Raw genomic sequence first — 25642 nt, forward strand, 5'->3', positions numbered from 1 at the left:
TGAGGCAGCCTTTCGTCCCTCCTCGACCAGAAGTCCCTCGACCACTACCCCACCCAGAACCAAACAATCCCCATCCCCATCTCCACCCAACACCCAGCAACCGCATTCGGAAACCCCTCGAAGGCGGCTGTTACATCTGCTATGAAGACTTCGAAAATCCCCAAGACGCCGTGTGGTGTCGAGTTTGTGGGCAGAATCTGCATGTAGATTGTTTCCGAGCTTGGACGGCGGGGAAACGATTCGAGGATGTCACTTGTGCCTTTTGGTATGTTTTTCTTTTCTTTCCTTTTTCCCTTTTCAAACCCCATGGTTGTGTGCTTGGCTGATTTTTCGTACCTGTAGTCGTGCGCGCTGGTTCGAGTGAGCGGCTGTGGTTGGATTTCTGAGGTTGTAGATGGGGGATACGGTATGATATTCATGACTTGGGGATGAAGAGAATCGGATGGGGGAAGAAGGAAAAAAGAAGAAGAAAAAACTTGGATTGTATGTAGATGAGCTTTTAGAAATCGACTTGTACTCGTACTCCTTTTGTGGACCTTGTCTTCAGCTATCTAATGCTGAGCTACCTAAATTGAGTTGTAAACACCGACATGCTCAACCTCCATGCCAACAGATCGCCCATCAATGGTAGCATTATTTGGGGGGCCGGGCCTATTATTCTAGTCAGCTAAGCTTGATCAATAAGATTTGCAGATACCTAGAATCTCTAAACTTCCCGAGTTTAGAAAAAGGGTCATCAAAACTCGCAAATCTGTCCGCATAAGGAATGCTCTGAGAAGTCACTTACCAATTTCCACCTACTGCAACATTCAAAAGCAAGTAATGTTCCTCATGCGCTAGCAAAGACCAAGTCTCCTCATCCCCAACCGTCGCGCCCGTGACATTGAAAACCTTCTCGCCGTCCAGATACCAATTCAGCGTCTCATCCTGCCAAGTGCCATTCTTGCCCCCGCCACACATACTCCGATCCACCAAAAACCCAACAGAATGAAAGGTACCCCTAGAGAATGAAACGCCGCCATTTCCAAGTCCATCATATTCATTACAAGGTCCTCCCGGAGCGTAACCGCAATGAATCGTGGAGAACATGGTCGACTGCCCGCTCACAACTTCCAAAATATCCCATTCAGTCACCATTGGCCAATTGCTATAATTGCCCCGGAATCTCGACCCCAGTGTCCAGAATGCCGGCCATATGCCCTGCTGCTGCTCCAATGGCGCATCCCCGAGTTTGATGCGGGCTTCAATCAGAAGCCTCCCCCCTGGGGCGGCGGCAAAAGAGGAATCTTGCGTCTCGATCCTGGCCGAGGTCCACAGTCCATTCTCAAGGCGTGGGATAATCTCCAGGTTCTGCTCTTGAGTGATGTGGATATTGTCGCGAGACTGGGTGTAGTTTTCGTGCTCGTTATTCCCCCAGTTCGGCGCGCCGCCTGGGTACTGTGTCCCGAGCGAGAACAGCCAGTTGGAGGATGAGGGTAGTGATCCGGGAGTCCCGGAGAAATCGTCAAAGAACACGGGGATGAAACCGGGGAGGCTGGCTTTGTTCAAAGCAGTACTCAAATGGCGAGGGTGTACATGTTGAAGTGCATGTACTTGAACGAGTGTGCATGCCGCGAGAATTGAAAAGAGTGACTTCATGGCAAGAACAATGGATTGAAAAGAGCGACGTGAGGAAGAGTGAGGAAATGAAAGAAAGAAAGACTGAAAGCTTGCATGACGGAAAAGATGTATTTTGTTCTCGCGAGGAAAGTGCTCATATTGTCTGAGTTCAGCCAAGTCCGAGGATCCCGGCCGGTCACATCGTACGGAGTACAAAGCTATGATAGATACGCGAAACAACTTAAAATAATGAGGCTCATATACTTTATTTTGACAGCAAATGTCATGCTACTCGAAGGGCTGAGGTGCGCTGCCGGCTGAATTGGAAAGAAATTTGGGCGCGAGGAGACGATTTGGCCGTGGCGAGTTCTCTGAAATGTACAAATGATTATACACGATCAATATGTCGTGAATCTTTAAGAGATCAACAGATGAGACACTGTGGGAATATCGCGATGTGGAGGTTGAGATATTGTAAGAAGTGTGGCATGAGCCAGCTATATACTCTTGGAGGCCTGAGGCCCCACATCCACATATATCGAGCTGAAGGGCAATAATTTATTTTGGGCAGTTGCGTCGCGTTCGATTGAGAGTACAGTAGCAGTTAAGAAGATGTACGATTGGAATGTCCATTCTTGAAGACTTCCAAGTGGAATTTAGACCTGCCAACAAGGTATCGAGATATCACGTTGAGAATGACAGCACTTAGCAGAAGTCCGTCGCCAGAACCCGCCCTTAGAAAGTTCTACGCGTGATCTAGACAGGTCAAGTTTGAAACTTCACACTACTGTGAAGCCCCACATAGCAGTTGATGGCTGCTCAAAGATATCAATGGCGCAAACTCTCTCTCTGCCAGAAGCTACGAATTCGATAGATGTAACAGATACGCTAAAATGCCAATTGCCTCAAGTCAACAAACCAACCTGATTACAGTAAGTACTTCAACCCGATATAATTTTAGATGTAATCATGTAATTAAGATTTCATGCAATTAAAGTTGATGCCACGTATTGCTAAACAAAAACAAAATTAAAGCTAGACGTCAGGTACCTAGGCGACCGAGGATGCGGAGTCAAATCAACCAAGATAATGAATTAAGTTAGAGTGATGCGTGCGAAGGATCTGTTCTTGACACAATACTTTGTGTCCTCTTTTCGCGGATCCTATCGCGATCAATCGCCTAGGCCTAGTCCAGGCTAAGAATAAACAGTAAACAAATTACGAAATGAAACCAATGAAACAACACTTATTTAGGTCCTCCTTGCGACGTGCGCGCAAATCTGATCAAAAACGCCAGATAAAAATAGCTGCCGAAAAGAATTAGGGCTTGGTGATTAGGTGCCTATAGCAGTTGGTGATGGTAACAGTTGCGAGTTGCGAGGTAAACAAACCACTACTATTGATACAAGTACATAGGTACATAATTTTCATTGTGATAGATATTCGAGGTGATACAATAAATACATCATGGTGCCCCTACCCTACCTTAACCCTACTCTACTCTTTGTTCAAATCTCCCTCCATCTCTGTTGGTCTCGTAGGGTTTCCAGCACCTCCCAGACTCGCCTGCTCCTTACCAAGGCCCTAAGTGCAAATCCAACAATTAGCATTCTTCCTTTCGGAATTCGTGCAGCGCAGTGAAATGCAGTGCAGTGCGAAGACAATAAATAGACTCACCTGCTGTGCGGGTTTGGTATGAGAAGGATTCATTTTATCGACGATCTTGTTCGTAATTCCTTGGATGCCCCCCTTCTGCTCGCGCTCTCCCAAATCCTTCTCAACATTGTCTCCGAGTCCTGCACTGGGACCTCCTCCGCTACCGTAACCTGTATTCGCTGTGTTGGACATTTTTCGTCGTTGGCCTGTCTGTTTGCTAGAGCCCGGCCGGGGTGAGATTTTAAGTCTGAGAATATGAAGTCAAGTTGAGCTAGGAAATACAGCAGCAATTCCAATTCAATTTCTTGACAGGATAGTATAAAGAAAAAGCTATAAGCAGTAGGAAACGCATGTATTATACAATTAATAAATAGGCATTGGCAGCGACACAATCAACCCCCACATTATGACGAAAGCACACTTTCTTGTTTAGATACGCGCTCCCTCGTGATTGGCATATGCATACTATCCTACTGGCTGTTGAAGTCGATCGCCGTGTTGTGTGCGGGGTCGATAATCAATAATTTGGAATCTCAGTTCTCACTCGAGATCTGGGAGATGTGGGAAATGTGACCCCGAACATTGAGCGAAGAAAGGCTGCTTCCAACTTTTGTTCGCTCTCGTCGGCGTATGAATGTGGCAGGCAGCTCGCTCGACATGGGGGGAGGGGCGTCAAATATCGCGGTTCTACTGTTGAAAGGGATTCCGCGGAGCTTTTGTGAAAAGTCTAGCTGTGGTGCTGCTGTCAAGGCGACTCCGGTTGTTAGGCAGACACAGTCGTTGACTCGTTCGCTGGTGGTGGTGGTGGTGGTCGGGTAAGTAATCCGGTTGTTACTGTATTACTCTTGCGAAACGAAAAAGTTTCACGACTCGACTCACGAGCCTTTTACATTGTAGACTGGACTGGACTGGGCTGCATGGATGCGTTGCTTCGTGCACAATCACTTTTCCAGTCAGCACCTTTATTAGGTACGGGTCATCGGCAAAATAACCCTGGATGAGGGCTTTCCGTGTTGATGCAGGCAGGTTGAGAGAATTTCCCGTATCGAGATCCGAGAATGATTGCAGAGTTTTCTTTCCCTCCGATCCCTCTCACCGAAATGCAGACTGTACAGTAGAGTACAGTAGAGTACAGTAGAGCTCACATCCCAACCTATCCAGGCTAATAATTCCATCCATCCCATCTTGAGCCTTTTGTTTTGTTTCGGACACGGCGGAGACCACAGGGTTGGAGCTGGCAGCCGCTGAGGTCAGATCCACATGCAACTGACTCCGTACTTGTGCAAGTTCGACGGGCTACCCGTAGGTTGTGCAAGTACATAGCCGTTTGTGCCATTTTGCCGAGCTTGGCGAGCGCACGTGAGGTCTGAAATTCCCTCATACAAAAGTCGTGTTGATGCTATGCCGCATAGCGGCACATCGGGAAGTCGGTGAAAATCAAGACTTCCAGCGACGACGCCATGAGACGCCGAGCGAGGGAGCGAGGCGCGATAAGTAAATTGTACGGAGGTACTCGAAGTATAATTACGCAACCCAGTAAAGCGTGCTGATGGTGCGCCAGTGGCCGTGACTAAACACGCCTGGTCGGCACAGTTACCCCCGTCCAAGACGCCGTCGCAGTCAAACAATAATCATTCCCTCCCCCCCCACTACGTTCATCTCTGGAGCTTGTCGAGCTTGTCTAAGTTGAAGTCTAACTCGTCTTGCCTCTTGGCCCTCTTGACTCTCTGCAAGCCTGCACGCTGATGATTATTATTATGATTGTTATTATCTAAGTCGTCCATGAGGCTACCACCGGTACTAAGCTTTTTCCCAGTGGGTCTTCTAGCTGACTCGCGTTAGATAGAGCCCCTTGTGTTCCGTCAGAACCGACCGGCAGCCAATCAGGAGACGCCAATTCACGAGCCTTTTGTTTTGTTTAATTCCGCATGGTGTGTGCAGGAGATGAACTGCAGCATGCCGAGGCAGGCCGAACCTTGACCGTATCGGGCCTACTCCGTAAAACGAAGCTATGGTAAAATACGGCAATTAGCTAGGGAGTTTCGCAACATTTTACGGAGAGTATCGTTTGTGGTCCTTCCTGATAGGTCAATGGCTGGGAGCTCCCAGAGGGATCGACTGGGGTTGTCACTGGCCCTGACAAGGTCTTAATCTACTTTTGCCGGGGATGCTCCACTGTCCACACCCCCCATTTTCCTGCGATTCCTAGCTCTTCTCCCACATTCCAGCCCGTCAAAACACGTTAACGGTGCAGCAGGTATAGGTGGGTAGGTAGGTTGGTACAGTAACAAGACAAGTCAGACTCGTAATTCACAGTAGTAAAACTAGCTATGCCCGGCGATTAATGTCATCCTGCGGCTGGTATCAGGAAGGAATAGTGCAAATCTCTCCAAGCTCATAGGGCCGTCGACGGACCCATAGGCCAAATTAGACCAATACTCGGCTACTGTCAGAAATGGCCAGTGCCGTCGAGTCCGAGCCAAATGACGCTGCGTTATCCTACCTCCCCCTACCTTTACCACCATCACCTCCTCCCCCCCCCCACCCCACCGAGATGCCGCTACCGCTGCTTTGTTGACGTGGGTGCTCCTAGCTAGATTCATCGCCCTAGTGCTCCGCTGAGATTTGTTTAAAAAAGGTTCCCTCCTCCCCAACTTGCCTTAACGACTCCCTTCCACTCTCCCTCTCCCTTCTCCTTGTCCGTTGGTGCTGCTGTGAAAGTTGACAATCTCCCCTCCCCTTAATACTTTGAGTGCAGAGCCACTGCTTCATTCACAATGGCACCATTAAACGGCGACGTCGAGAATGGCGACGTCGAAAAAGAGCTGCGCGGCAATCCTGAGCCCGCTGCCGACGAAAACATGGGTGAGTACGGAAACCTTGTGCGATACATCTCAACCTACAAGGACGGTCGAAGAGGTTCCACGGTGTCATCAATTGCCAATGACGAGGAGCCAAAGAAGAAGTTCTGGCAGAAAAAGTCCAAGGGCACCGACGGCGTCTTCGATACGCCAGACGAATGGCTCAACACCGACATGAAGCAGGGTCTCTCGGACCATGATGTGGAAACGCGTCGCAAGAAGACTGGATGGAACGAATTGACCACTGAACACACCAACCTCTTCATCCAGTTCTTGTCATACTTTCAAGGACCTATTCTCTATGGTAAGTCACTGCCGCTACTCTCGCCACGTACCTAAATTGATTGTGTCATTAGTCATGGAACTCGCTGTCCTCCTCGCTGCTGGTCTGCGTGAATGGATTGATCTCGGTGTCATTATTGGTATTCTAATGCTTAACGCTATCGTCGGTTGGTACCAAGAGAAGCAGGCAGCAGATGTTGTCGCCAGTCTTAAGGGTGATATCGCCATGCGAGCAACCGTTGTTCGTAATGGTCACGAGGAAGAAATCAAGGCCAGAGAACTCGTCCCTGGTGACATTGTGAGTTTTCCACGCACGACGTCGGTGATGGCAATTGCTAATTAGCAACAGATCGTTATCGAAGATGGTGAAGTCGTTCCAGCTGATTGTCGAATTATCTGCCAATACGACAACCCCAACGGTTACCAAGAATATATCCAAGAATTGAATGCTCAAATGGGCGACACCCACGAGGAAGCCGACGATGATGAAGAAGAGGGTGAGAAGCATGGATCTGGATATGCCATCCTCGCCATCGATCAATCTGCTATGACGGGAGAATCCCTCGCTGCCGACAAGTACATCACTGATGCTGTTTACTACACTACTGGTTGCAAGCGTGGCAAGGCCTTCGCCATCGTCACCCACTCTGCTAAGATGTCTTTCGTCGGTCGCACAGCTTCATTGGTTTCTGGCGCTCAAGATCAGGGACATTTCAAGGCTATCATGAACTCCATCGGTACGAGTTTGTTGGTTTTGGTCGTTGGCTGGATTCTCATTGCTTGGATCGGAGGTTTCTTCCATCACTTGGGCCTCGCGACTCCCGAATCTCACTCCACCACCTTGCTCCATTATGCGCTGATCTTGTTGGTCGTCGGTGTTCCCGTCGGTCTGCCTGTTGTCACAACGACCACTCTCGCAGTCGGTGCCGCTTATCTGGCCAAGGAGAAGGCTATCGTCCAAAAGCTTACTGCCATTGAGTCTCTTGCAGTAAGTCTATTTCACTATCCCTCTCATTTTCATGCTCTTGGGCATTATTTCAGGTGATCTTGAGCCGGTCCTCGCCAAGGAAAATGAACAACATCGCGATTCGCGCTGTGGGACTCGTGTTTAATTAATGGACCCACCTTGTGTTTTTTTCTGCGCCAAGTGGCTCCTTGCCAAGATTGCGCACATGTAGGCAGGGGCTTGTTAACCACCTGACTATCCCGGTCATGAGGATCAATTGTATGAACATGGAACAGTCTGAATATGTCGCTAACTCTATTGTTTTCAGGGTGTCGATGTTCTCTGCTCCGACAAAACCGGTACCCTCACTGCCAATCAATTGAGCATCCGCGACCCATATGTCGCAGAAGGCGTCGATGTCAACTGGATGATGGCTGTCGCTGCCCTTGCTTCTTCGCACAACATCAAGTCTCTGGATCCCATCGATAAAGTTACTATTCTCACTCTCAAGAGATACCCAAGGGCAAAGGAGATGCTTGCTGGTGGATGGAAGACGGACAAGTTCACTCCCTTCGACTCTGTCTCCAAGCGTATCACTGCCGAATGTCAAAAGGATGGCGTCAGATACATCTGTGCTAAGGGTGCTCCCAAGGCCATCTTGAACCTCAGCAACTGCTCCAAGGAAGTTGCCGATATGTACAAAGCCAAGACTACCGAATTTGCTCGTCGTGGTTTCAGATCTCTCGGTGTTGCTGTCAAGGAAGGTGACAACGACTGGCAATTATTGGGAATGCTGCCTATGTTCGATCCTCCTCGTGAAGATACCGCTGCCACCATTGCTGAAGCTCAAGTTCTCGGTCTCTCCGTTAAGATGCTTACTGGTGATGCCATTGCTATTGCCAAGGAAACTTGCAAGATGCTTGCCCTTGGTACTAAGGTTTACAACTCTGAACGTCTCATCCACGGTGGTCTTTCCGGTACTACTCAGCACGATCTCGTTGAGAAGGCTGATGGTTTCGCCGAAGTCTTCCCCGAGCACAAGTACCAGGTCGTCGAGATGTTGCAGCAACGTGGTCATCTGACTGCCATGACTGGTGATGGTGTCAACGACGCTCCCTCTTTGAAGAAGTCTGACTGCGGTATTGCTGTCGAAGGTGCTACCGAAGCTGCCCAGGCTGCTGCTGATATTGTTTTCCTCGCTCCCGGTCTTAACACCATTGTTTCTGCCATCAAGATCGCTCGTCAAATTTTCCAGCGTATGAAGGCATACATCCAGTACCGTATCGCTCTCTGTCTTCATTTGGAAATCTACCTCGTCACCTCCATGGTCATCATCAACGAGACTGTCCGTGCCGAGCTTATTGTTTTCCTTGCTCTCTTTGCTGATTTGGCCACCATCGCTGTCGCCTACGATAACGCTCATTTCGAAGCGCGCCCTGTCGAATGGCAATTGCCCAAGATCTGGGTCATCTCCGTTGTCCTCGGTATACTCCTTGCTCTCGGTACCTGGGTCATCCGTGGAGCAATGTTCCTGCCAGACGGCGGTATCATCGAGAACTTCGGTTCCATCCAGGGTATACTCTTCTTGGAGATCTCGCTCACTGAGAATTGGCTCATCTTCGTCACCCGTGGTGGCAACACCTGGCCTTCATGGCAACTCGTTGGGGCTATCTTCGTTGTCGATGTTCTGTCCACTCTCTTCTGTGTGTTCGGATGGCTCTGTGGCGGTGCTGGTGAAGCAAGTGACCCAGCTACACACAACAAGAACCTTTCGGACAACGGTCACACTTCTATCGTTACTGTCGTTATCGTCTGGGGATTCTCCATTGGTGTTACCATCGTCGTTGCCATCACCTACTACCTCCTCAACAACATCAAGTGGCTCGACAACCTTGGCCGCAACACCCGCAGCAAGGCGGATACCGACATGGAGAACATCATCAGCCATCTCTCCAAGATTGCTATCCAGCATGAGAAGTCTGAGCACATCGACCGCTGGGCCCTCGCACCCAAGGCTACTGAGGCCGAGGAGGATGATTAGATGCTCACTGTGACAGCTGCCTTTATATACGCTGTGAAAGTTGGTGCCTGGTGTTTTGAAATTATATACCGTTGTGCATACATTAATTCTCCTGTTGTCTTATAGAAGTTAGCATCAGGGTTGGGAAGTTGAGGGGTGTAATCGATACTTGGAGGGGAGGTGTCAAGGACATATAGAGATACCAAAATAAATTTTCTTTGTCACTACTTCTAGTCTTGACCTTGCGTGTGAGTGACAATGTGACATTGAGTCGTGGAAGAGACATCCAAAGCGCATCTTCCTCGTTGGATCCATGTCCTGTCGTGTCTAGGTAAACACGATGCATCTTGTGCGAGGTGGAGCGCGGTGGGGAAGTTCTGTGCTGTACTCCACTATGCTGTACTCCACTGTGCTGTACCTTACATCGTTTGCCAGGGCTTACAGACAGGCTCTAGGGATCTCGGGGTTTTTAGTGCTGCAAGCTGCTGCAGTGCGACATCATAAAGACCCTCCCTACAGTACAAGTATGTATAGTGATACAGGGTAGGTATGTAGAGTACATACATACATACATACAGTACGAGGTAGCAGGAAAGAACCAACGATTCTAGCCAGATGTGAAGTAAGTACTCGAATTACCCGGATACCTGGATACATGGATACGTGAGAAAGTATATCCTAGAAGAGAAGACGTGCTTAATTACCGATAGATAGGCAAGTGCTACTGTATCCCTGGGGACCTTACAGTACACCGCCTTTTCGAAGGATGGGGGTAGGATGGATGGGGTGGGCTCTGCTCCACATTGCATTGCCATGCAGAGTTGCCGTGGTACTCACTCGTACGCGCGAAGTAGAAGTAGAAGTAGAAAGACGTCCGGGAGAGAGATTGATAGAGAGGTAGGTAGGTAGGTATATAAATGATGGCCGGCGTTCGCGTTGGCGCGTTTGACAGATAGGTAGATAGATGAAGCAAGCAAAGACGCCTGCCTGCCTGCCTGCCTACAGTATCACTGGTTTGCGATTTGGACCTACTCGCTTTAGGCCTTCCTCCTGTCCATCCATCGTTCTTGTCCTGGTCCGAGGACAAGAAAGAGAGAAAGAGCGCTTTAGCTCGTCGATCTTTCCATCACAGCCTCATGTCGTCAAGAGTTGTGGTGTGTTGTGGTGACTTCGCGGCTTATGTCGAGAATCCTGCCTGTCTGCTTGCTTGACGACAAGTGCAAATCGGATGGATACTCTCGATAATGAATAGGAGCACTTTACTTGGTACAATTCTCCTGATTTCGATCGAGGCTTTTGGGAACTGTGGAAGGCATGGCATGGCATGGCGATTCTTGACAGAGGGAAGGAAGGAAGCATGGCCAGGAGATATAAATGTAAGAAAACAAAACATCAGCAAGCTGGACACACGAATTCTCGCAAAGTACTCGGTCGTTGATTGAAGCTGACAGGAAGGAGCGTCCTTGGAGGCTCAGTCCTGACGGCTTGGCTCGTTTCAGAAAGTGTAGTTCTGACGTGAGAATGGGATTTCCGTTACTTGCAGTCATTCAAAACTCAAAACTCAAATCTTTATAGCTTTGCTCGCTCGTGTAAACTAAACACTGACTTGTAATTGCATTTTGAGTGCTCATGTTCTTATTTAATCATATACTTTCTTGATGAAACTGGTACTTTGTTATACCGAGATAAGATAGTACCAAGTAAATACATAAGCGCTTCTAGAAAAGTACTGATCAACTAGATAGAAGCTACATTCGAAGTCTTGACTTGCTTTGCCGCCTTGCTGTCCGGATCCTCGGCCGCGTCTGACTCTATTGTATCACCTCCAAGCTCTTCTTCCGCTGCATCCGTATAAATCAGCGTCGTTGCAAAAGCGAGACGCTTCGGTCTACAAATAATCGTTAGCAAAAGAGTCGGAATCAGAAAGGAAATGTGGATAGAAATACAGCAAGTAGCGGATATCGATGAAGCGCAAAACACACGTCATGATGATAACCAACACCCATAGAGCGAGCGCGGATTGCCAGCCGTATTTATCTAGTCCGGTTGATTAGTGACTTAGTTCCCCAGAGGACTTTAGCGTTCATAACATACAGTATGGAGCCTGGACTGCAGGCCAAACTAAGACCTGCGACCAAGCTGAGACAGCATAATAGACTGCTACTGCGACTCCCACAATCAGGGATCGTGCCTCTGGATCTTGGGGGATTCTGTCGAAGATCAGCTTCTGTCGTGGGGTCATGATTGACTGCCAAGTAACTTACAGATCGGAGAGCCAGGAAAATATTAACGGGGCCGTTCCCAGTGTCAAGTAGCATATGAAGTAGCTAGCGTAGGCGGCCGAGAGCGCAACTGAAGTGGGATGGGAGGTCCAAATGCTCATGATGATGCAAGGGATGATTCCAATAACCGCTTGAGCTATAATGAGCGTCCAGCGAGTTTGAAGGTAATCCGAGAGCAGTGCCCAAACCCAAACTATATGAAGACTTAGATACCAGACAGCGACTGATGACCGAGTTCAGAAAGAACGTACCAAAGACAACATTGATAGCGCCACCTCCAATTGGAATTGCGTTCACATCCGAAGTACTCCATACCCTACTACCATCGGGGTGTTTGAGACTTTTCAGGAAGAGGTTGAAATACCCGTAACCGGCAGATCCCAGGACCGTGGCGGGATACAAGACGGCGATGAAGTACACGACCCATGTAGAAAACGTGCGCCTGTTCAAGTCAGCTTTGTCCTCACTTGAAGATGTTCAAGGATGATGCCATACTTTACACCAACCCAAGTCATCCTCTTCGGCTCAGCACGATTGTGGCGCTCTAACCGCTCCATGGCCATGGCAGCATGCTCCTTTTTGAACCAAAAAGCTCTTGGGTTCGGGTTATTTGGCAAATCGGGAATCATGAAAAAGCCAAGGACACCCCAAACCACGGTAATAATCGCATTGATGACAAACAACCATCTTTACACCTATTTTAGTTGAGAGTTATTCGCAAGGACGTCTTGAACTTACCTCCACCCAGCAAGACCAGTGCTCCCATCGAGTGTGTTTGTTATGGCCACCTGAAGCGCACCGGACATCATGCTACCCAAAGCCTGACACGAATGATAGAACCCCATGCGCTTCGCAAGTTCCAAAGGAGTATACCAATGCACTGCCCCAACAAGTTAGACTAGAGCCACGAAGGAATCTTAAGCACCGCAGCTTCTGAGGGCTCAAATGCACAAACAAGACAACTTACTAAACAAGGTTATCATGCCTGGCCATGCACTGCTTTCACATAACCCAAGGAAGACTCGAAGCACATAAACTTGCTTTGCATTGTGAGTGGTTGCGATGAGGCCCGTCATCAAACCCCATAGTATTTCAAGACTAGGAAGCCAATAACTCGGTCGGACGTAAGTCAAGATGATTTGGGAGGGTATGAGCATAATGCAATAAGCCACATTAAAATACGTCGTGAAACTGAACGCCAATTTGTTAGCTCTGAATTACCGGATCTGGGGGTTTCGCCTTACTAATTCAATTCATTGCCATAGAGATGAAGGTCTTCTTTCATCCCGGAGACGTAGGCATTACTGATGTTTTGCTGATCGAGGTACCTGTGAAATGAGTCCGATTGTCCTTATATTGGTGGGGAAAACCCACTTGATAACTGCAAAAAATGGCTTTTTAGTAAACGATGATCAGCTTATGTAGATGAGAAAAAGACAAACCTTGCGATATGCACCCGAATGTCATAAGAAAAATATCCAGTCGAAGAACCAAGCTCTTCTCAGCCGGACTTTTTTCATGCTTTTCTACTTTGGTCGACCTCCCAAACGACAACGACTTGAAGGACACCATTTTGCCAATTATCTCAAGGACACCACGGAAGTGTTTGGCGCAATAACATTTTCGTGGGTAACAAATATATACTTAGTTTTGTCGACCCCGTATCGTAACACTTAAAATCCCACTCTTTGATTGCCAAGAGATACTGTTTGATAGGCATGGCACGATCTTGTAGATCTATCAGGGCCCCCAGACGGCCAGCGGCCAAGTAAACCATGGGATTTTGCATGCAAATATAGAAGGCGATAATGAATGGCTGATAAGCAAACTAAAGGCCTACGCGTGGTGATATCGGTATGTTCGCATAGTGCCGAAACGTGACAAAATAGTAACTACATCGCCCGACACCTGTCAAATTTCAAGCAGCAACATAATAAATGGTGTTTCTGACCTGAAGATATTTTGCCACTCGCGGATAAAACCTAATATTACTTATCACTCGAAGTCAAGAGGTCATGATTGCATCAAATGATGACCTCAAAAGAGGCGTCAAGGCCTCAGGACCGATACCAAATCCATGTCTCTCATACTGGCAACGAACAACACGAGCATTCCCTCATCTCAATGCCAATCGGGATGAAAACGTCCCTAATGAATGCCTATATGTTATCATCGGTTCTGGAATTTCTGGGGCATTGACGAGTTTTGAGCTGACCGAGAGTGGGGTAAATGGAAAGGACATTATCATTCTCGAGGCAAGAGAAGCTGCATCAGGAGCAAGTGGTCGGAATGCCGGGCACGTAAGGCCAGGTATGATTGAATCGCGAACGTAAATATTGGTTCTATTAGAGAACCTCTTCCTAATCATCTTGTCAGATGCGTTCCGTGGTTTCAAGCACTACTCAACATTTCACGGCCCTGAACAAGCCTTAAAGATCCTCGCCAATGAACGCCTTGTTCTCAATAAAGTCGATGAATTCGTCCGCAAACATGAGGTTCAATGTGATTTCAATCTGTCAACTACTTTTGACGTGTGCATGACCCCGGAATTTACCGCATATGAAGCAGAGGTTTTCGAAGCTTTCAGAAAAGCCGGTGGCGATGTCTCGCACGTCAAGTACTATGATACGGAGGAAGCCCAAACTCGTACTAGGATCAAGAATGCTGTGGCTGCGTACGAATGGCCCGCTGGGTCGAGCCACCCTGCAAAACTGGCTCAATGGCTGTTGAACGCTGCAATTGAGCGTGGAGTGACTCTCTTCACACATTGCAGTGTTTCAAAAGTCACGAAACATGACAACGGCGAGTCATGGGACATCCATACTCCTAGAGGCAATGTTACCACGCGCAATGTGATTCATTGCACGAATGCATATGCATCACTCTTGCTGCCACAGCTAGAACCACATTTGACTCCGAATAGAGCGCAAGCACACTCGATAATCGCACCGCCCGCATTTTCAGGACCAAACACGTTAGGTAGCACGTTCTCCTTGAGATATGACCTTCACCACTTTTATTCTTTGATTCAACGTAAAAACGACGGAACAATGATTTTTGGTGTTTCTCGAGGGAGCCCAAATTTGAGTCCCGAAACGTTGAAAGGCTGCGTGACTTTCGAGGACAGAAGCTATAATGAGGAGATTTTGAACGAGGCTTTGAAGCAGTGGCAAATTTTGTTTCCAGGCAAGGATCGAGATATTGCTGGAAGGGACGTGCATGGTGAAGGATTAGATCATGCGTGGACTGGAATCATAGGGATGACTGCCGACTATGTCCCTTTTGTAGGACCTGTAGAAGGTATGAATGGACAATGGGTTTGTGCTGGATTTGGCGGTCATGGTACGTGCCCCTGATCAACTTATTTGGCTTTTGCACTTGAGATGACTGGTTAACCTTGTAATTCTGATTTAGGGATGGCACGAATATTCACATGTGCGCCAGGTATTGTCAAATTGATTCTGGGAAAGGAGTGGGGCGAAACTGGACTTCCAGAGTGTTTCAACATGAACAAGGAAAGGGCACTTAAACTCGCATCGAAATAAAAAGTTGTAATTACTAGCGGTGCAATACTACAGAGCACAACTTGATCTCTTACGTATCCAATATGCAAATAGCCACCGCAACACTTGTCCTTATTCTTCACCCTGAGCTCGCCCGCCTCGTGGCTTTGATAGCCTCATATGCAAGCAAATCGAGATGTTTTCCACAGCTTCGCTATACAACCTCCGATGGGCAAAGTCGTTCGCAAACAGTAAACAAGATTCAAAATAAGCTACATCGTACAGTACACCACTCGGCATCTGGAGGAAAAGAAGAATAGAATAATAGCTCCCCTCCGTACGCGTAAGGACCGAACGCGCTATGCGGAGGTAGAAGTGCAAGCAATGAGGATGCTTATCAAAAATCCGACAACAACAGCTTGTCTGTCAATCGTGTGTGACAGTTGATCGCAGATGGAGAAGCCGACTGAGGTCGACGCAACAAGGCGTGCTTTGGCTTTGGATAATCGCGAATTCTGCCGGGCGGTGAGTGGGTCCTTTCGCTCTCCTCAAAGACACGACACCCCATTATCACATCTTAAACCCCTCGGTATCAAAACCCATGGCTATACCTGACATGGCAAAGCCATCGGCTTCAGCTCAGGAGCATAACCCATCTCCTCATACTCCTCTCTTATCAAATCAAGAGCCAGACCAAGTGTCAGGTCCGGCGGCCACCCCACTATCAGTCCTCATCCTTTACTTCATGGCAATACATTTCCTGCTTGCGTTTTGCGAAATCATCCTCGTTGCTCCATTTATCAAACTACTTGAGAATTCCTTGTGTCTTTCTTATTACAACTTTCCGGGGAATGGAGTACAGGACGAGTTATGTAAGATTCCTGATATTCAGGGTCCACTCGCAACTCTCAGAGGTTGGAAATCAAGCTTTGATACTATTCCAGGTATTATCCTATCAATATGACTAAGATTACGATGTTCATTTCTTATTGGCGCTTAGTTCTGCTTGTTGCTATTCCGTTTGGGAGATTAGGGGATCGCTATGGGAGGAGGAAGATATTGGCAACTGCTCTGGTGGGCGTTGCAGCATCGTTGTGTGAGGTATTTGTCGTTTGTATGTTGTTCCTCACTGTAATCTATCACAAAAAATCCTATATTTATCAAATTCATAGGTGCATTTCCAAAGGTGTTCCCTGTCCGGCTAGTCTGGCTGTCTTCGATTCTTCTCCTTTGTGGCGGGGGTTTAAATTCAGCATCTGCATACATGTGGGCAATGGCCTCGGAGGCTATACCTTCAAAACAGAGGTAAGGAATTGCGGCCTATGTTTCAATGTCATGCCTAACAAATTGAAGGAGCCATGGCTTTTATTATATATTTTCAGCGTTTTACGTTGCGGAGCTTATTGCTTCATTCGTGGCATCGGTCACTACAGATATCTCGCCCTGGATTCCTTGTAGCCTAGCTATGGGTTCAATCATTTTATGCTTAATCCTCCTAGCAGTCATGCCCGACCCAAGAGGCTCGAAAAACCATTCAGAAAGCCCCGAAAGTCACATAGCAGAAGACTATACCTCACGCACCATCACAAAACCCACTACAACATCCCGCCTCCTAACGCTTCTCTCAAACCCCAACATCCTCTTCACAGTCCCCGTCTTCCTCGTCGGCATTCTCCGCTACACAACCCTCAATGTCCTAATCCAATACGCCAACATCCGGTTCCACCTCCCTCTCTCCACCGGCGCAACATTCTATACAGAAACTGCAGGCATCAATATCCTCCTCTTCCTCTTCCTCATCCCCGCCCTAACATCCCATATCCGCACCAACTACGCCGTGCGCCCACAGACCATAGACCTCTTCCTCGTCCGCACAAGTGTGTGTTTGATGTCCATGGGCTCTCTCGCCATCGGACTAGCTCCCACTACATCCCTCTTGCCACTCGGTACGTATCTCTCCTCTCTCTTCTCCTGTCCCCACCCCTCCCAAACTTTCCCGACACGTTCAAAACCCCCATACTAGCAACTGACATGAACCACACATACACGCAGGCGTCGCCATCTTCTCAACCGGCTTCGGCTCCCGCGTCTCCGCGCTCTCGCTAATCTCAACCTGGATAACGCCCAGTGACAAAGCCACCGTCTACGCCAGCATCACCGTGCTGGAAAGTCTAGGCCACGCGGTAGGAGATCCGGGCATGCAGCATATATTTGCCGCATCATTAAGACTCGAGAACTTCTGGCTTGCGATGCCATTTTTCGTTGCTGCGGTAAGTCTCATCCAATATAATCTGGTGGTATAGTATTAAAGTGAAGTGGAATAGAGTGATGAGCTGATTCTGATTTTAACTGGACATATATAGGGATGTTATTGCTTAGCGACGATATCTACTATGTTTATCAGAATCGAGAAAGAAGTCGAGGGTGAAGGCGAGGACGAGTGATAGCAGGTTAGAAGTTAGATCGGAAGGAACTGAGATGTCTAGCTAGGGGTCGATAGTCGTCGCATAGCTGGATTGGGAGGGTATACAGCGGCTAGCAGCTCTGGTCCTCGACAGAAAAAGAGACACTGCACTGCTCCAAGCCACCGGTGTCGCACATCTAAGAGCTACCATAGCTGACTACTGCTTTTTCTGTCCTCCACGAGAGTAGGTGGGGGGAACGAGGGGTGAGCTTACAGTAGCATCCGCTGCTTCCTTTAGATACCAACCTGGTAACTTACATCTATCACTTAGAAGAGTACGCCCGCATACTTGCTTGCTCATTGAGTAAAAGAAGATGTCTCAAGATCATCTGGGCAGGCTAGAACATTTCGAATCTGTCATGTCTTTCTTCTCATACTCTCCAAACTTATCCGAGTCCATTCCACTCAATATCATGCATTTTCTTTTTGGTGGGGAGGGGTATCTGGTCTGGCATATCACTATCAAGATATTTATCACGGGGTATTATAATGACCTGAAATATGTCTTCTCTATTTCTTTTCCCAACCTATCCAAAATATACAAAATGTTTTCGACCGCCTGTCGTATATGTACATCCCATCAGCCCATAATATCTACATCCGTAATTTTCCAATGCGTTATACTCTTTCCTTATCTCCTACAGTGTTTCACGCCTTCCAAACAAAAAGGACTCCTAAGTATAAACCCTTGAGTGGGTTTCCTGGACATAGAAAGCGGCACCTCCCATCGACTTTCAAAGTCCCACGCCACCTGGTACATTTAAAATCGGTGCCGGACAGCTCCTTGTTTTTATGGGGACGATCTTACAACACTGTAGTGTTATTAGCCGTCCCCTGCCCCGCGATAATCAACGCTTTCAACTCTTCAATCTGGGCACTCTTGGCACTCAACGTCCTCAACTCCTTATTCTTGGCACTCAAAACTGCAATTCTAACCTCCAGCTCCGCAACTCTATCCTCCAGCACGCGTTCCCTTGCTAAACTCTCCTCCTTTTTACCCCTCTCATACTCCTCCCCTGGACTCGCAGCTCCATCAAAGACAGCCAGGGAATTCCTGTTATCGCTAAGTTGCGCTTTTGACAAGAATGGCTTTTGCTTCTTTGATTTGGTCTTGGACGAGGTATGTTGGGGGTCTGTGGAGGAAAATGCGTCAGCGCCGGACTTGTTGACGCGCTCGTGCATGCGCTCGAAAAGCCAGATGCAGGCAACGATAGGGGCGTGAGTTATCTTGAGGAGCATGATGCGGGTTCGGCGTAGATGAGAGGCTGGGAGACAGAGGCGAAGGGGCCGGATAAGGATCAGTGGGATGAGGTTCAGAGGTGGGTAGAAGTGCGTGAGGCGGTTGCTGGTGGATGCTTCGAGGACGTAGACGGAGTATACGAAGAGGTATTCGTCGCGAGCGTGTGCCATCACCTTCGAGTAGGTATCGCTGAGAATACCGATCAAGATTGTGATCAGGAGGATGCTGGTCATACAGACGAAGATCAGCATTAGAGGGGGGCCAAGCACAGGATCCATGTCGGCCGTGATGTCGAATCCAAGGTAATTCGAGCCAAGAAAGACTTTGATCAATATCCAACTCATTTCTATTGGAGTGAAGGAATCCTGGGCGAGAATCGTGAAGGTGCTGAGAAAGCCTTGTGAATAGTGAGTGAATGTTCCATCTAAGGTGGCAGATTAAGTTACCAATGTACAGAAGTAGCACTACTCCTACCATAAATTTGACGAAGTCTTTTACCTGCAAGAAGATCAGATATTAAGGCCCCACAATTCAAGGACATATTTACCATTTCTTTCAAGCAAGGGATCTAAAATTGTTAGCAATACATAATTTATTGATAAGTTGAGAGCAGCTTACTAGAGTCCCGAAATACGGGTGCAAGCTCAAAATCGAAAATGTTCTGTTTTCAGTCAGTCGTGGAGCTCTACAATTTCGGAAGAAGTTCTATAGTACCTAGGAACCATAAACAATGCCTCCAGGGACAGAATATGGAATGCAGTATCAATAATATGGTGGTCATCCTTGACCAAACCTATGACTCCTGTGTTATAGCATTAGGAAAAGTCTCGAATGTCGAACCTGATTTACTTACTGCAGATAAGAAATGCTACTCCGATCAATATTATGACGATATCACAACCGTTCCAAAGATCGACAGCATAAAAGATTGAACCGGCATCGATGAATTCGCTCAATTCATCATAGGCGAAGGCTGCAAACCAGAAATATAGAAGCACTTCAAGGAACGTGATTTCGTATCTGAATACTGTTAGTTTGGTACTGAATACTGTGCAAGAACCTACGGATTTTGCTCGATGAAAACAGCGTAGTAGATAATCAAAAAGGTTGCAAAGAAAGCAATCTCGAATGCCTTGATGTATCGTGGTACTCGTAATCGAGTAAATGGGTCTGATTGACTTTTTCTGTAGAATTGTGGCTTCTTCAAGGTCTTCTCGTTCAGGCCGTCCCAGAATATTATATCTCCGTTCCAGATTCCGGTGATAATCTTTTGGACGATCCCCTGGCTGAGAAACCTTTTGCAGTCTGCCACTATAAATTCAAGATGCTGGAGTCAGCATTGCCTATACGATAACCTTTGGGGGTACTGTAGAAATAATGCTTCACAGGGGCTGAGACATTTATTCGAGAGAAGCCGACTCTGAGGTACTCGGGGAAAGAGAGAATTTTACTTACCTGCGGCAATTTCGAGTCCGTTTAGACCGGTGAAGGAGGTCGTAGGATCTTCCTCATCCTCATCCTCATCCTCATCGGCCGTGAGGCCCGAGATCTTGATGTGAGAAATTGATCGCAGGAGTTCGGCTCGTCTGCTACCGGGTCTCGTAGGAATCGGTACATCCTGAGCACGGAACTGGGGTAATAGAGTTGATCGTTCATTGAGATCCAATGCAGAAGGGGTGCCCGACTCGCTCGATTCGCCCGCTGGCTTTGACACTGCCGGCAGTTCGTATAAGCAGAAGTCCACGGCATCTCGTTCGGATATTCTGGCGAGAAATCTCCAGGCAACTATCTCGCATGCGTGAGCTCGAGTATCGTTGAGTTTGCGATCATCCTCATCTCCTTCGAGGGTAGAGAAATGCCATTTCAATATTCTAATACTTTCAGCCACTGAAGTTTTGCAGGGAAACATTAACTCCTATAGTGTTTTACAGCTATAAAACACTGTAGGATAGGACTTGACTTGGCACATACAATAGAGAATTGATCAAAACTGGATTGTGAACACTGTCAACCAAATGGTCAATCAATATTCGTAACTTGTTTTCGGCACTTGTAGTTCGTAGTTGCTCGAATGTAGAAGGCATCGTGATTTCATCAACGAAATACACCGACAGAGACTTTACAACTTCCACGAAAGAGTCATCAGACTTGATCCTTGGGAGTGGGAGTGGGATTGGGGAGGCCTGTTGCCGTTGCTCCCCCACAGGCGAACCGGATGTAGACATTTTGATAGGGGGAAAGCAATCAAGTTGTGCTTTGTTTTGTTTTGTCAGGGGATCGATCGATCATGAGGATGAGGGGGACTTCCCGCAGTATGGGATGCAACTATCGTCTGAATCGCAAGATAAAATAGAATACCTGTAATGTACAGTTAAGCATGGGACATGTGATATTTTGATATTGATATCGTCTTGGTCGAAAATTACATGTAGACAAGACAAACTTTACTTATACAGGGATCATCTCTGAAGCGCGTCACTTTAGCAGGATAATTCCGGGTAGAGGCCGTGCACTACAGCTACAGCCCCGCGCACCGCCTCAGACCGCGTACCGCGCTCCAGGCATCTGTGAGATTCGCCATCAACCCCACCTCAACTCACTTGCATCTACATCTACATCTACAACTACAACTTCAAGAATAACCACCATTCAGAAAATACTCTTTCAGACTGCAAAGAGCGACAGTATAAACCCAAGAGTCAACAGAACCACAAAGCTACCCTCACGAGCGTACAGTTTCGGCAACCCCGCACTTACTCATTACTTTCATTACTTGTAATTGTTTCCGAGACATCGATATTTCCACCAGCCTTGTGACCTGCTGCTCATCCACGAGCTCTCAACCACCATGGCAAATAACCCGCTCAGTACCGACAGCATCCTTAAGTACATGGCAGATGCCTTGCCTACACATGCAAAAGATGCCACGGACTCGGACATCTCCAGCTCATATGAAGCTATCGCCCTCTTCTCGCACGCATGTATGGTCGCAGTTGGATTTCGATTACTAGGATTTGGTGAAGATCAAAAGATAGGTAAGAAGCCCAAAGTCATTTGGATGTCCAGGCATTTCTAATAATTGCAAAGAAGCTGAATGTGAACGTCTCTCTCCGAGGTTATCGACGAAATGGAACTCTTCTTTCGGCTCGCATTCCTTCCTCTACGCACACTCACAATCCTCAATGCAATACGTTGTCAAGGTTGATCGGTTAGGCGGCAAGGCGGAGATTAGAGGCATTGGACTTGGAGATGAGAGAATCAGCAGATTCGAGATCACAGCTAAGGACTATATCTCGTCTGCAGCTCTTCCACTACGTATCAAAATAAACCAAGACGGGGAGGAGGATCGATCAGATCTAGAGGCAAAGCTAAAGGAAGTTTTCATTTCACCTTCACGAATACAAGGTAAGGTTTTCTCTTGCCTTTCCGAGAATCCACAAAGCTAACACTATCAGACCTCGCATCACTCTTTCAACTCACAATCATTCAAAAGCTTATACCAGGACTTCATAAAGAAGGGTACGAAGAGTCCGCCAATGCATCATCAGCCGAAGCCTCCCGCGTTCGCGAAGAGCGAGAACAAGGTCATGGCCGTCGTCCACCACCTCCAGACCCGATGGCAGACCCCGAGCCCGCCCGGCCCTATCCGTTCCAGGACCCTCTAGCCGCCGACCCTCGCCGACCCCTCCCACAAGGAGATTTCCCTCCCCCCGGATTCGACGACGAGTATGACATGAACCGGCCACTACGCGGCATGGTGCCTCCAGTTCCTGGGGCGAGATCACCGTTCGGTATCGGACATGATGATTTGCACCCTCTGGGACTAGGACCCAATGATCCTCTCAGAGGGAGTTTTGTTCCTGGAGGCGGCTTCGGAGGCGGAGGCGGAGGTGGTATGCATCCCACGTTTGATGATCCGCTGTTTGGTGGTGCGAATGGAAGAGGACGTGGACAAGGGGGGCCGCAGAATCCGTTCGGTGCGAGATATGATCCTCTGGGACCTGGTGATGTACCTCGTGGTGGGTTGGGAGGTAGGCCGCCGAATCCATTTGGTGGATTTGGGAACGACGATTTCATCTGAGCTATGCTTGGTGTGATATGTTCAATACGGGTAGATGTACGATTTCAAAGGAAACTAGGCTGTGACAGGGACGGATAGCGTTTATGAACACCCCTCTCAAAAAGACTAGCAAATGTAAAATATTTCCATCCCTTGAACCAAAACTTGCTGTGTATATTACACTATGTACGTAATGTAAACCTTATTATTTACCCAATTCGTTCATTGCTTTATCCTGCGTAATGGCATGGATATAACCAGCCTCCCTTCCAATAATGCCCATCATATCCATACGCCCCTCCTACAATTTCTGCTCTTCCTCAACTTGTAACTTCGGATCCAACAGATTCGCCGTCATTGTCTGATGCGGCCCCGCCTTCTCATCTAGCTTTAAATCCTCCAACTTCGTAAGCTCCCCCTCCTGAGCGGTAACGAACGTCTGCGGTTCCGGTCTCAACGCAGGGGCCAACGCACCGTTTTGAACTACTTTCTTGTCTGACGTAGCGGGCCGTGAAGGGATCTCCGTTTGAGCAAGCGAGGGCGTTGCCGTAGGTGCTCTGAGTAGCTCTGCTCTCGCTTCTCCCTCGCCTAGAGCTGACAAGTGGCCATTCCCCGTCACGGATTTGGCAGCAGCTTCAGGTAACACTTTCGTGACGACGCAAACATCGACTTTCCTCTCCTTTCCTTCTACACTCCCCACTGCCAACGCCTTGATCTTCTCCACGCCCTCCCCCCTTCCGTTCTCAACCCAATACATCGGGCCATGTGGGAAATCTTTCCGATCTCCATCCCACTGCAGAACCTTTTCTACATGCGGATCCAAGATTGGCAAATCACCGAAATGGAATTCTAGGTCCCCGCCATACTTTTTGGGGATATTGGCTGGCTCGATGAAGGTCTCGAGCGTCTTTTTTACATCGTGGTGCGAAATAATAAATATTTTTGATGTTGTTATTGGGTCGAACCATTTCTTGACCCAGCCCCAAACTGTGGGGAAGAATGCTGGGGCACCGATTATCTGTTTTTCTCAATTAGCTTCCTTTTCATTTTATAACTAGGCTTGAAGTTTGCATAGGGAAATGCGGAAGTGTAACGTACGAAAATCCTATCCAACGTCTCTGGATAATGCGCCGTAGCCAGCGTACTCGCATCCTGCATATGTGTTCTCAGATTCCAAAATTGCTTTAAGCCTACTCCCGAAATATCCACAATATTATTACTTTGCGAAATCGGCGTGTGCGGGTGATCTCTGTCCGTCATGGCCGTGGACAACGGCATCACGAATCGTGTGAGGTTCTCGTATAAAGCGAAGAGTCGGAGTAGTTTCGGGGAGGTTTTCCCGTCTGTTTGCGCTTTGGTGTGGGTTTTGACGGCGGATTTTTCGTAGGCGGACATGGTTTTTGCGTTTAGGTGTTTTACTTCGAAGACGTAGACGGGGATGCCGCGACGGTCGCGGCGGCCTGTCCATTGAGGATACTGTGAGGATGTATTAGGAAGTGGGGGTCTGGGGAGGAAGGAGGGGAGACGGTACTAGTCTGCGTGTTTCTTCGTATTGATCTAAGTCTATTGTCTCGTAGAGTTTGTCCAGCTGGTTTGCCTTCCGCCAGTCTTCCGTATCTTGGAATTGCTTGAACGCCTCTTCAATGTTGAAGCGCCTAGCTCGCAGGAATCGACTGGAGGACTTTGTTAGATACACAGTAAAGAAACACATGGAGGGAACGTACAGAAGTAGCGGATCGTCGTGACTGGGGAGATCATCTTTCCCGGCCCCAGGCCTGTAGTATCCTTTCTCTGCGCATAGCGTCTTGAACTTTTGGAATGCGGTTTCTTCCTCTGCGGTGAGATGGCCCAAGTGGCCTTGGGGATATCCATATTCAACCACAGCAGACTGGACTCTATGTGCGGGGCCTGCAGTAGACATGACTGCTAAAGCTGAGATCAAGAATATAGAGGTGAATAAAGAAGAAAAATGGAGGCTTGAGGTTGTGCTGATGTTGTTAATCGTCGACCTCACTGCGTATACTCGTATCTGACTTTTATGCAAGGTCTCTGCGTCATTTGCGTTTGCATAAATAAGCACGGAATTAGTCAGGAATAAAGGTCCATCCAAATCTCATCACCTTCCAAACTCATGGAGGTGGGAGGATAATAATTAAATCAAATTTCGTTGCTAAGCAGATGGATGGTTTTCCAGGCTCGGGGTTTAGAATCGGGAAACTCATTTCGGCTTCTTCGGCTTTGTGTAGCCCGTAGTTGATGACGATGAGAGACATCTGTGAATGGAAGAAGGGCGGTATCATATGCCCTTGTAGAGCAGGACTTTGACAGGAGAAAGGAGAAAGGAGAAAACAACAAAAAGAAGCTGGAGCAAACTTAATTTGGCCCTGAAGATATAATGTTCCTCGATATAGGTATTCCTGGGGTTGTGGTTAGGGGAGGGGTCCTGCTTGCATTGAGATATCCAGGTATTCAAGGCGATTGAACAGGTCCAGCACGAATGGTTCAGATGAATCTCTCCAAATCCAAGAAGAGCAATCAAAAGCCATCAAGAGCGAAGGAAAAGGAGAAGCAGTTCCTTTTATACCCAGGTACTGACTGTACTACAGAGTGACATACCTGATCAGCACCACGCGTTTCCACTATGCATGACCCCACTATCTCGTGTTAGACGTGCCGGCAACTCAACTCACCTCACTCCCCCTCCCCCACTACTACACAACCTATCATAC

General features: G+C 47.9%; 9 protein-coding genes across 9 annotated transcripts; 4 read left to right on the forward strand and 5 right to left on the reverse strand.

Moving 5' to 3' along the window:
* Positions 1-566: 566 nt before the first annotated feature.
* Positions 567-1638, reverse strand: glcA_0 (Glucan endo-1,3-beta-glucosidase; the record flags this gene model as incomplete). Its single annotated transcript, XM_031152040.1, has 2 exons — positions 567-651; positions 788-1638. 2 exons carry the CDS (start codon positions 1636-1638, stop codon positions 567-569), a joined length of 936 nt encoding a protein of 311 aa, XP_031002256.1.
* A 4394-nt stretch (positions 1639-6032) lies between these two features.
* On the forward strand, positions 6033-9385 carry pma-1_0 (Plasma membrane ATPase; the record flags this gene model as incomplete). Its single annotated transcript, XM_031152041.1, has 4 exons — positions 6033-6420; positions 6473-6696; positions 6748-7386; positions 7673-9385. The coding sequence occupies 4 exons, from the start codon at positions 6033-6035 to the stop codon at positions 9383-9385; spliced, it is 2964 nt and encodes a 987-aa protein (XP_031002257.1).
* A 1716-nt stretch (positions 9386-11101) lies between these two features.
* LHYA1_G007110 (uncharacterized protein) lies at positions 11102-11606 on the reverse strand (the record flags this gene model as incomplete). Its single annotated transcript, XM_031152042.1, has 3 exons — positions 11102-11252; positions 11311-11401; positions 11459-11606. 3 exons carry the CDS (start codon positions 11604-11606, stop codon positions 11102-11104), a joined length of 390 nt encoding a protein of 129 aa, XP_031002264.1.
* Positions 11607-11624: 18 nt separating this feature from the next.
* SEO1_1 (putative transporter) lies at positions 11625-12452 on the reverse strand (the record flags this gene model as incomplete). Its single annotated transcript, XM_031152043.1, has 4 exons — positions 11625-11839; positions 11898-12088; positions 12142-12333; positions 12385-12452. The coding sequence occupies 4 exons, from the start codon at positions 12450-12452 to the stop codon at positions 11625-11627; spliced, it is 666 nt and encodes a 221-aa protein (XP_031002263.1).
* A 1209-nt stretch (positions 12453-13661) lies between these two features.
* Positions 13662-15191, forward strand: ordL_3 (putative oxidoreductase; the record flags this gene model as incomplete). The annotated part of the gene is made up of 3 exons (XM_031152044.1): positions 13662-13956; positions 14023-14988; positions 15091-15191. The coding sequence occupies 3 exons, from the start codon at positions 13662-13664 to the stop codon at positions 15189-15191; spliced, it is 1362 nt and encodes a 453-aa protein (XP_031002269.1).
* Positions 15192-15765: 574 nt separating this feature from the next.
* ustT_1 (Efflux pump) lies at positions 15766-17593 on the forward strand (the record flags this gene model as incomplete). The annotated part of the gene is made up of 6 exons (XM_031152045.1): positions 15766-16093; positions 16150-16263; positions 16322-16454; positions 16503-17095; positions 17202-17419; positions 17513-17593. 6 exons carry the CDS (start codon positions 15766-15768, stop codon positions 17591-17593), a joined length of 1467 nt encoding a protein of 488 aa, XP_031002260.1.
* Positions 17594-18417: 824 nt separating this feature from the next.
* YVC1_1 (Calcium channel) lies at positions 18418-21078 on the reverse strand (the record flags this gene model as incomplete). Its single annotated transcript, XM_031152046.1, has 9 exons — positions 18418-19250; positions 19300-19351; positions 19401-19421; positions 19472-19514; positions 19568-19655; positions 19707-19873; positions 19918-20164; positions 20309-20724; positions 20825-21078. The coding sequence occupies 9 exons, from the start codon at positions 21076-21078 to the stop codon at positions 18418-18420; spliced, it is 2121 nt and encodes a 706-aa protein (XP_031002268.1).
* Positions 21079-21701: 623 nt separating this feature from the next.
* On the forward strand, positions 21702-22934 carry LHYA1_G007115 (uncharacterized protein; the record flags this gene model as incomplete). The annotated part of the gene is made up of 3 exons (XM_031152047.1): positions 21702-21888; positions 21941-22258; positions 22357-22934. The coding sequence occupies 3 exons, from the start codon at positions 21702-21704 to the stop codon at positions 22932-22934; spliced, it is 1083 nt and encodes a 360-aa protein (XP_031002267.1).
* Positions 22935-23214: 280 nt separating this feature from the next.
* Positions 23215-24834, reverse strand: SEC14 (SEC14 cytosolic factor; the record flags this gene model as incomplete). Its single annotated transcript, XM_031152048.1, has 4 exons — positions 23215-23931; positions 24012-24389; positions 24445-24586; positions 24638-24834. 4 exons carry the CDS (start codon positions 24832-24834, stop codon positions 23215-23217), a joined length of 1434 nt encoding a protein of 477 aa, XP_031002266.1.
* Positions 24835-25642: the final 808 nt, after the last annotated feature.

Source organism: Lachnellula hyalina (assembly GCF_007821495.1).
Source record: "Lachnellula hyalina strain CBS 185.66 chromosome Unknown contig00178, whole genome shotgun sequence".
Taxonomy (NCBI): Eukaryota; Fungi; Ascomycota; class Leotiomycetes; order Helotiales; family Lachnaceae; genus Lachnellula; species Lachnellula hyalina.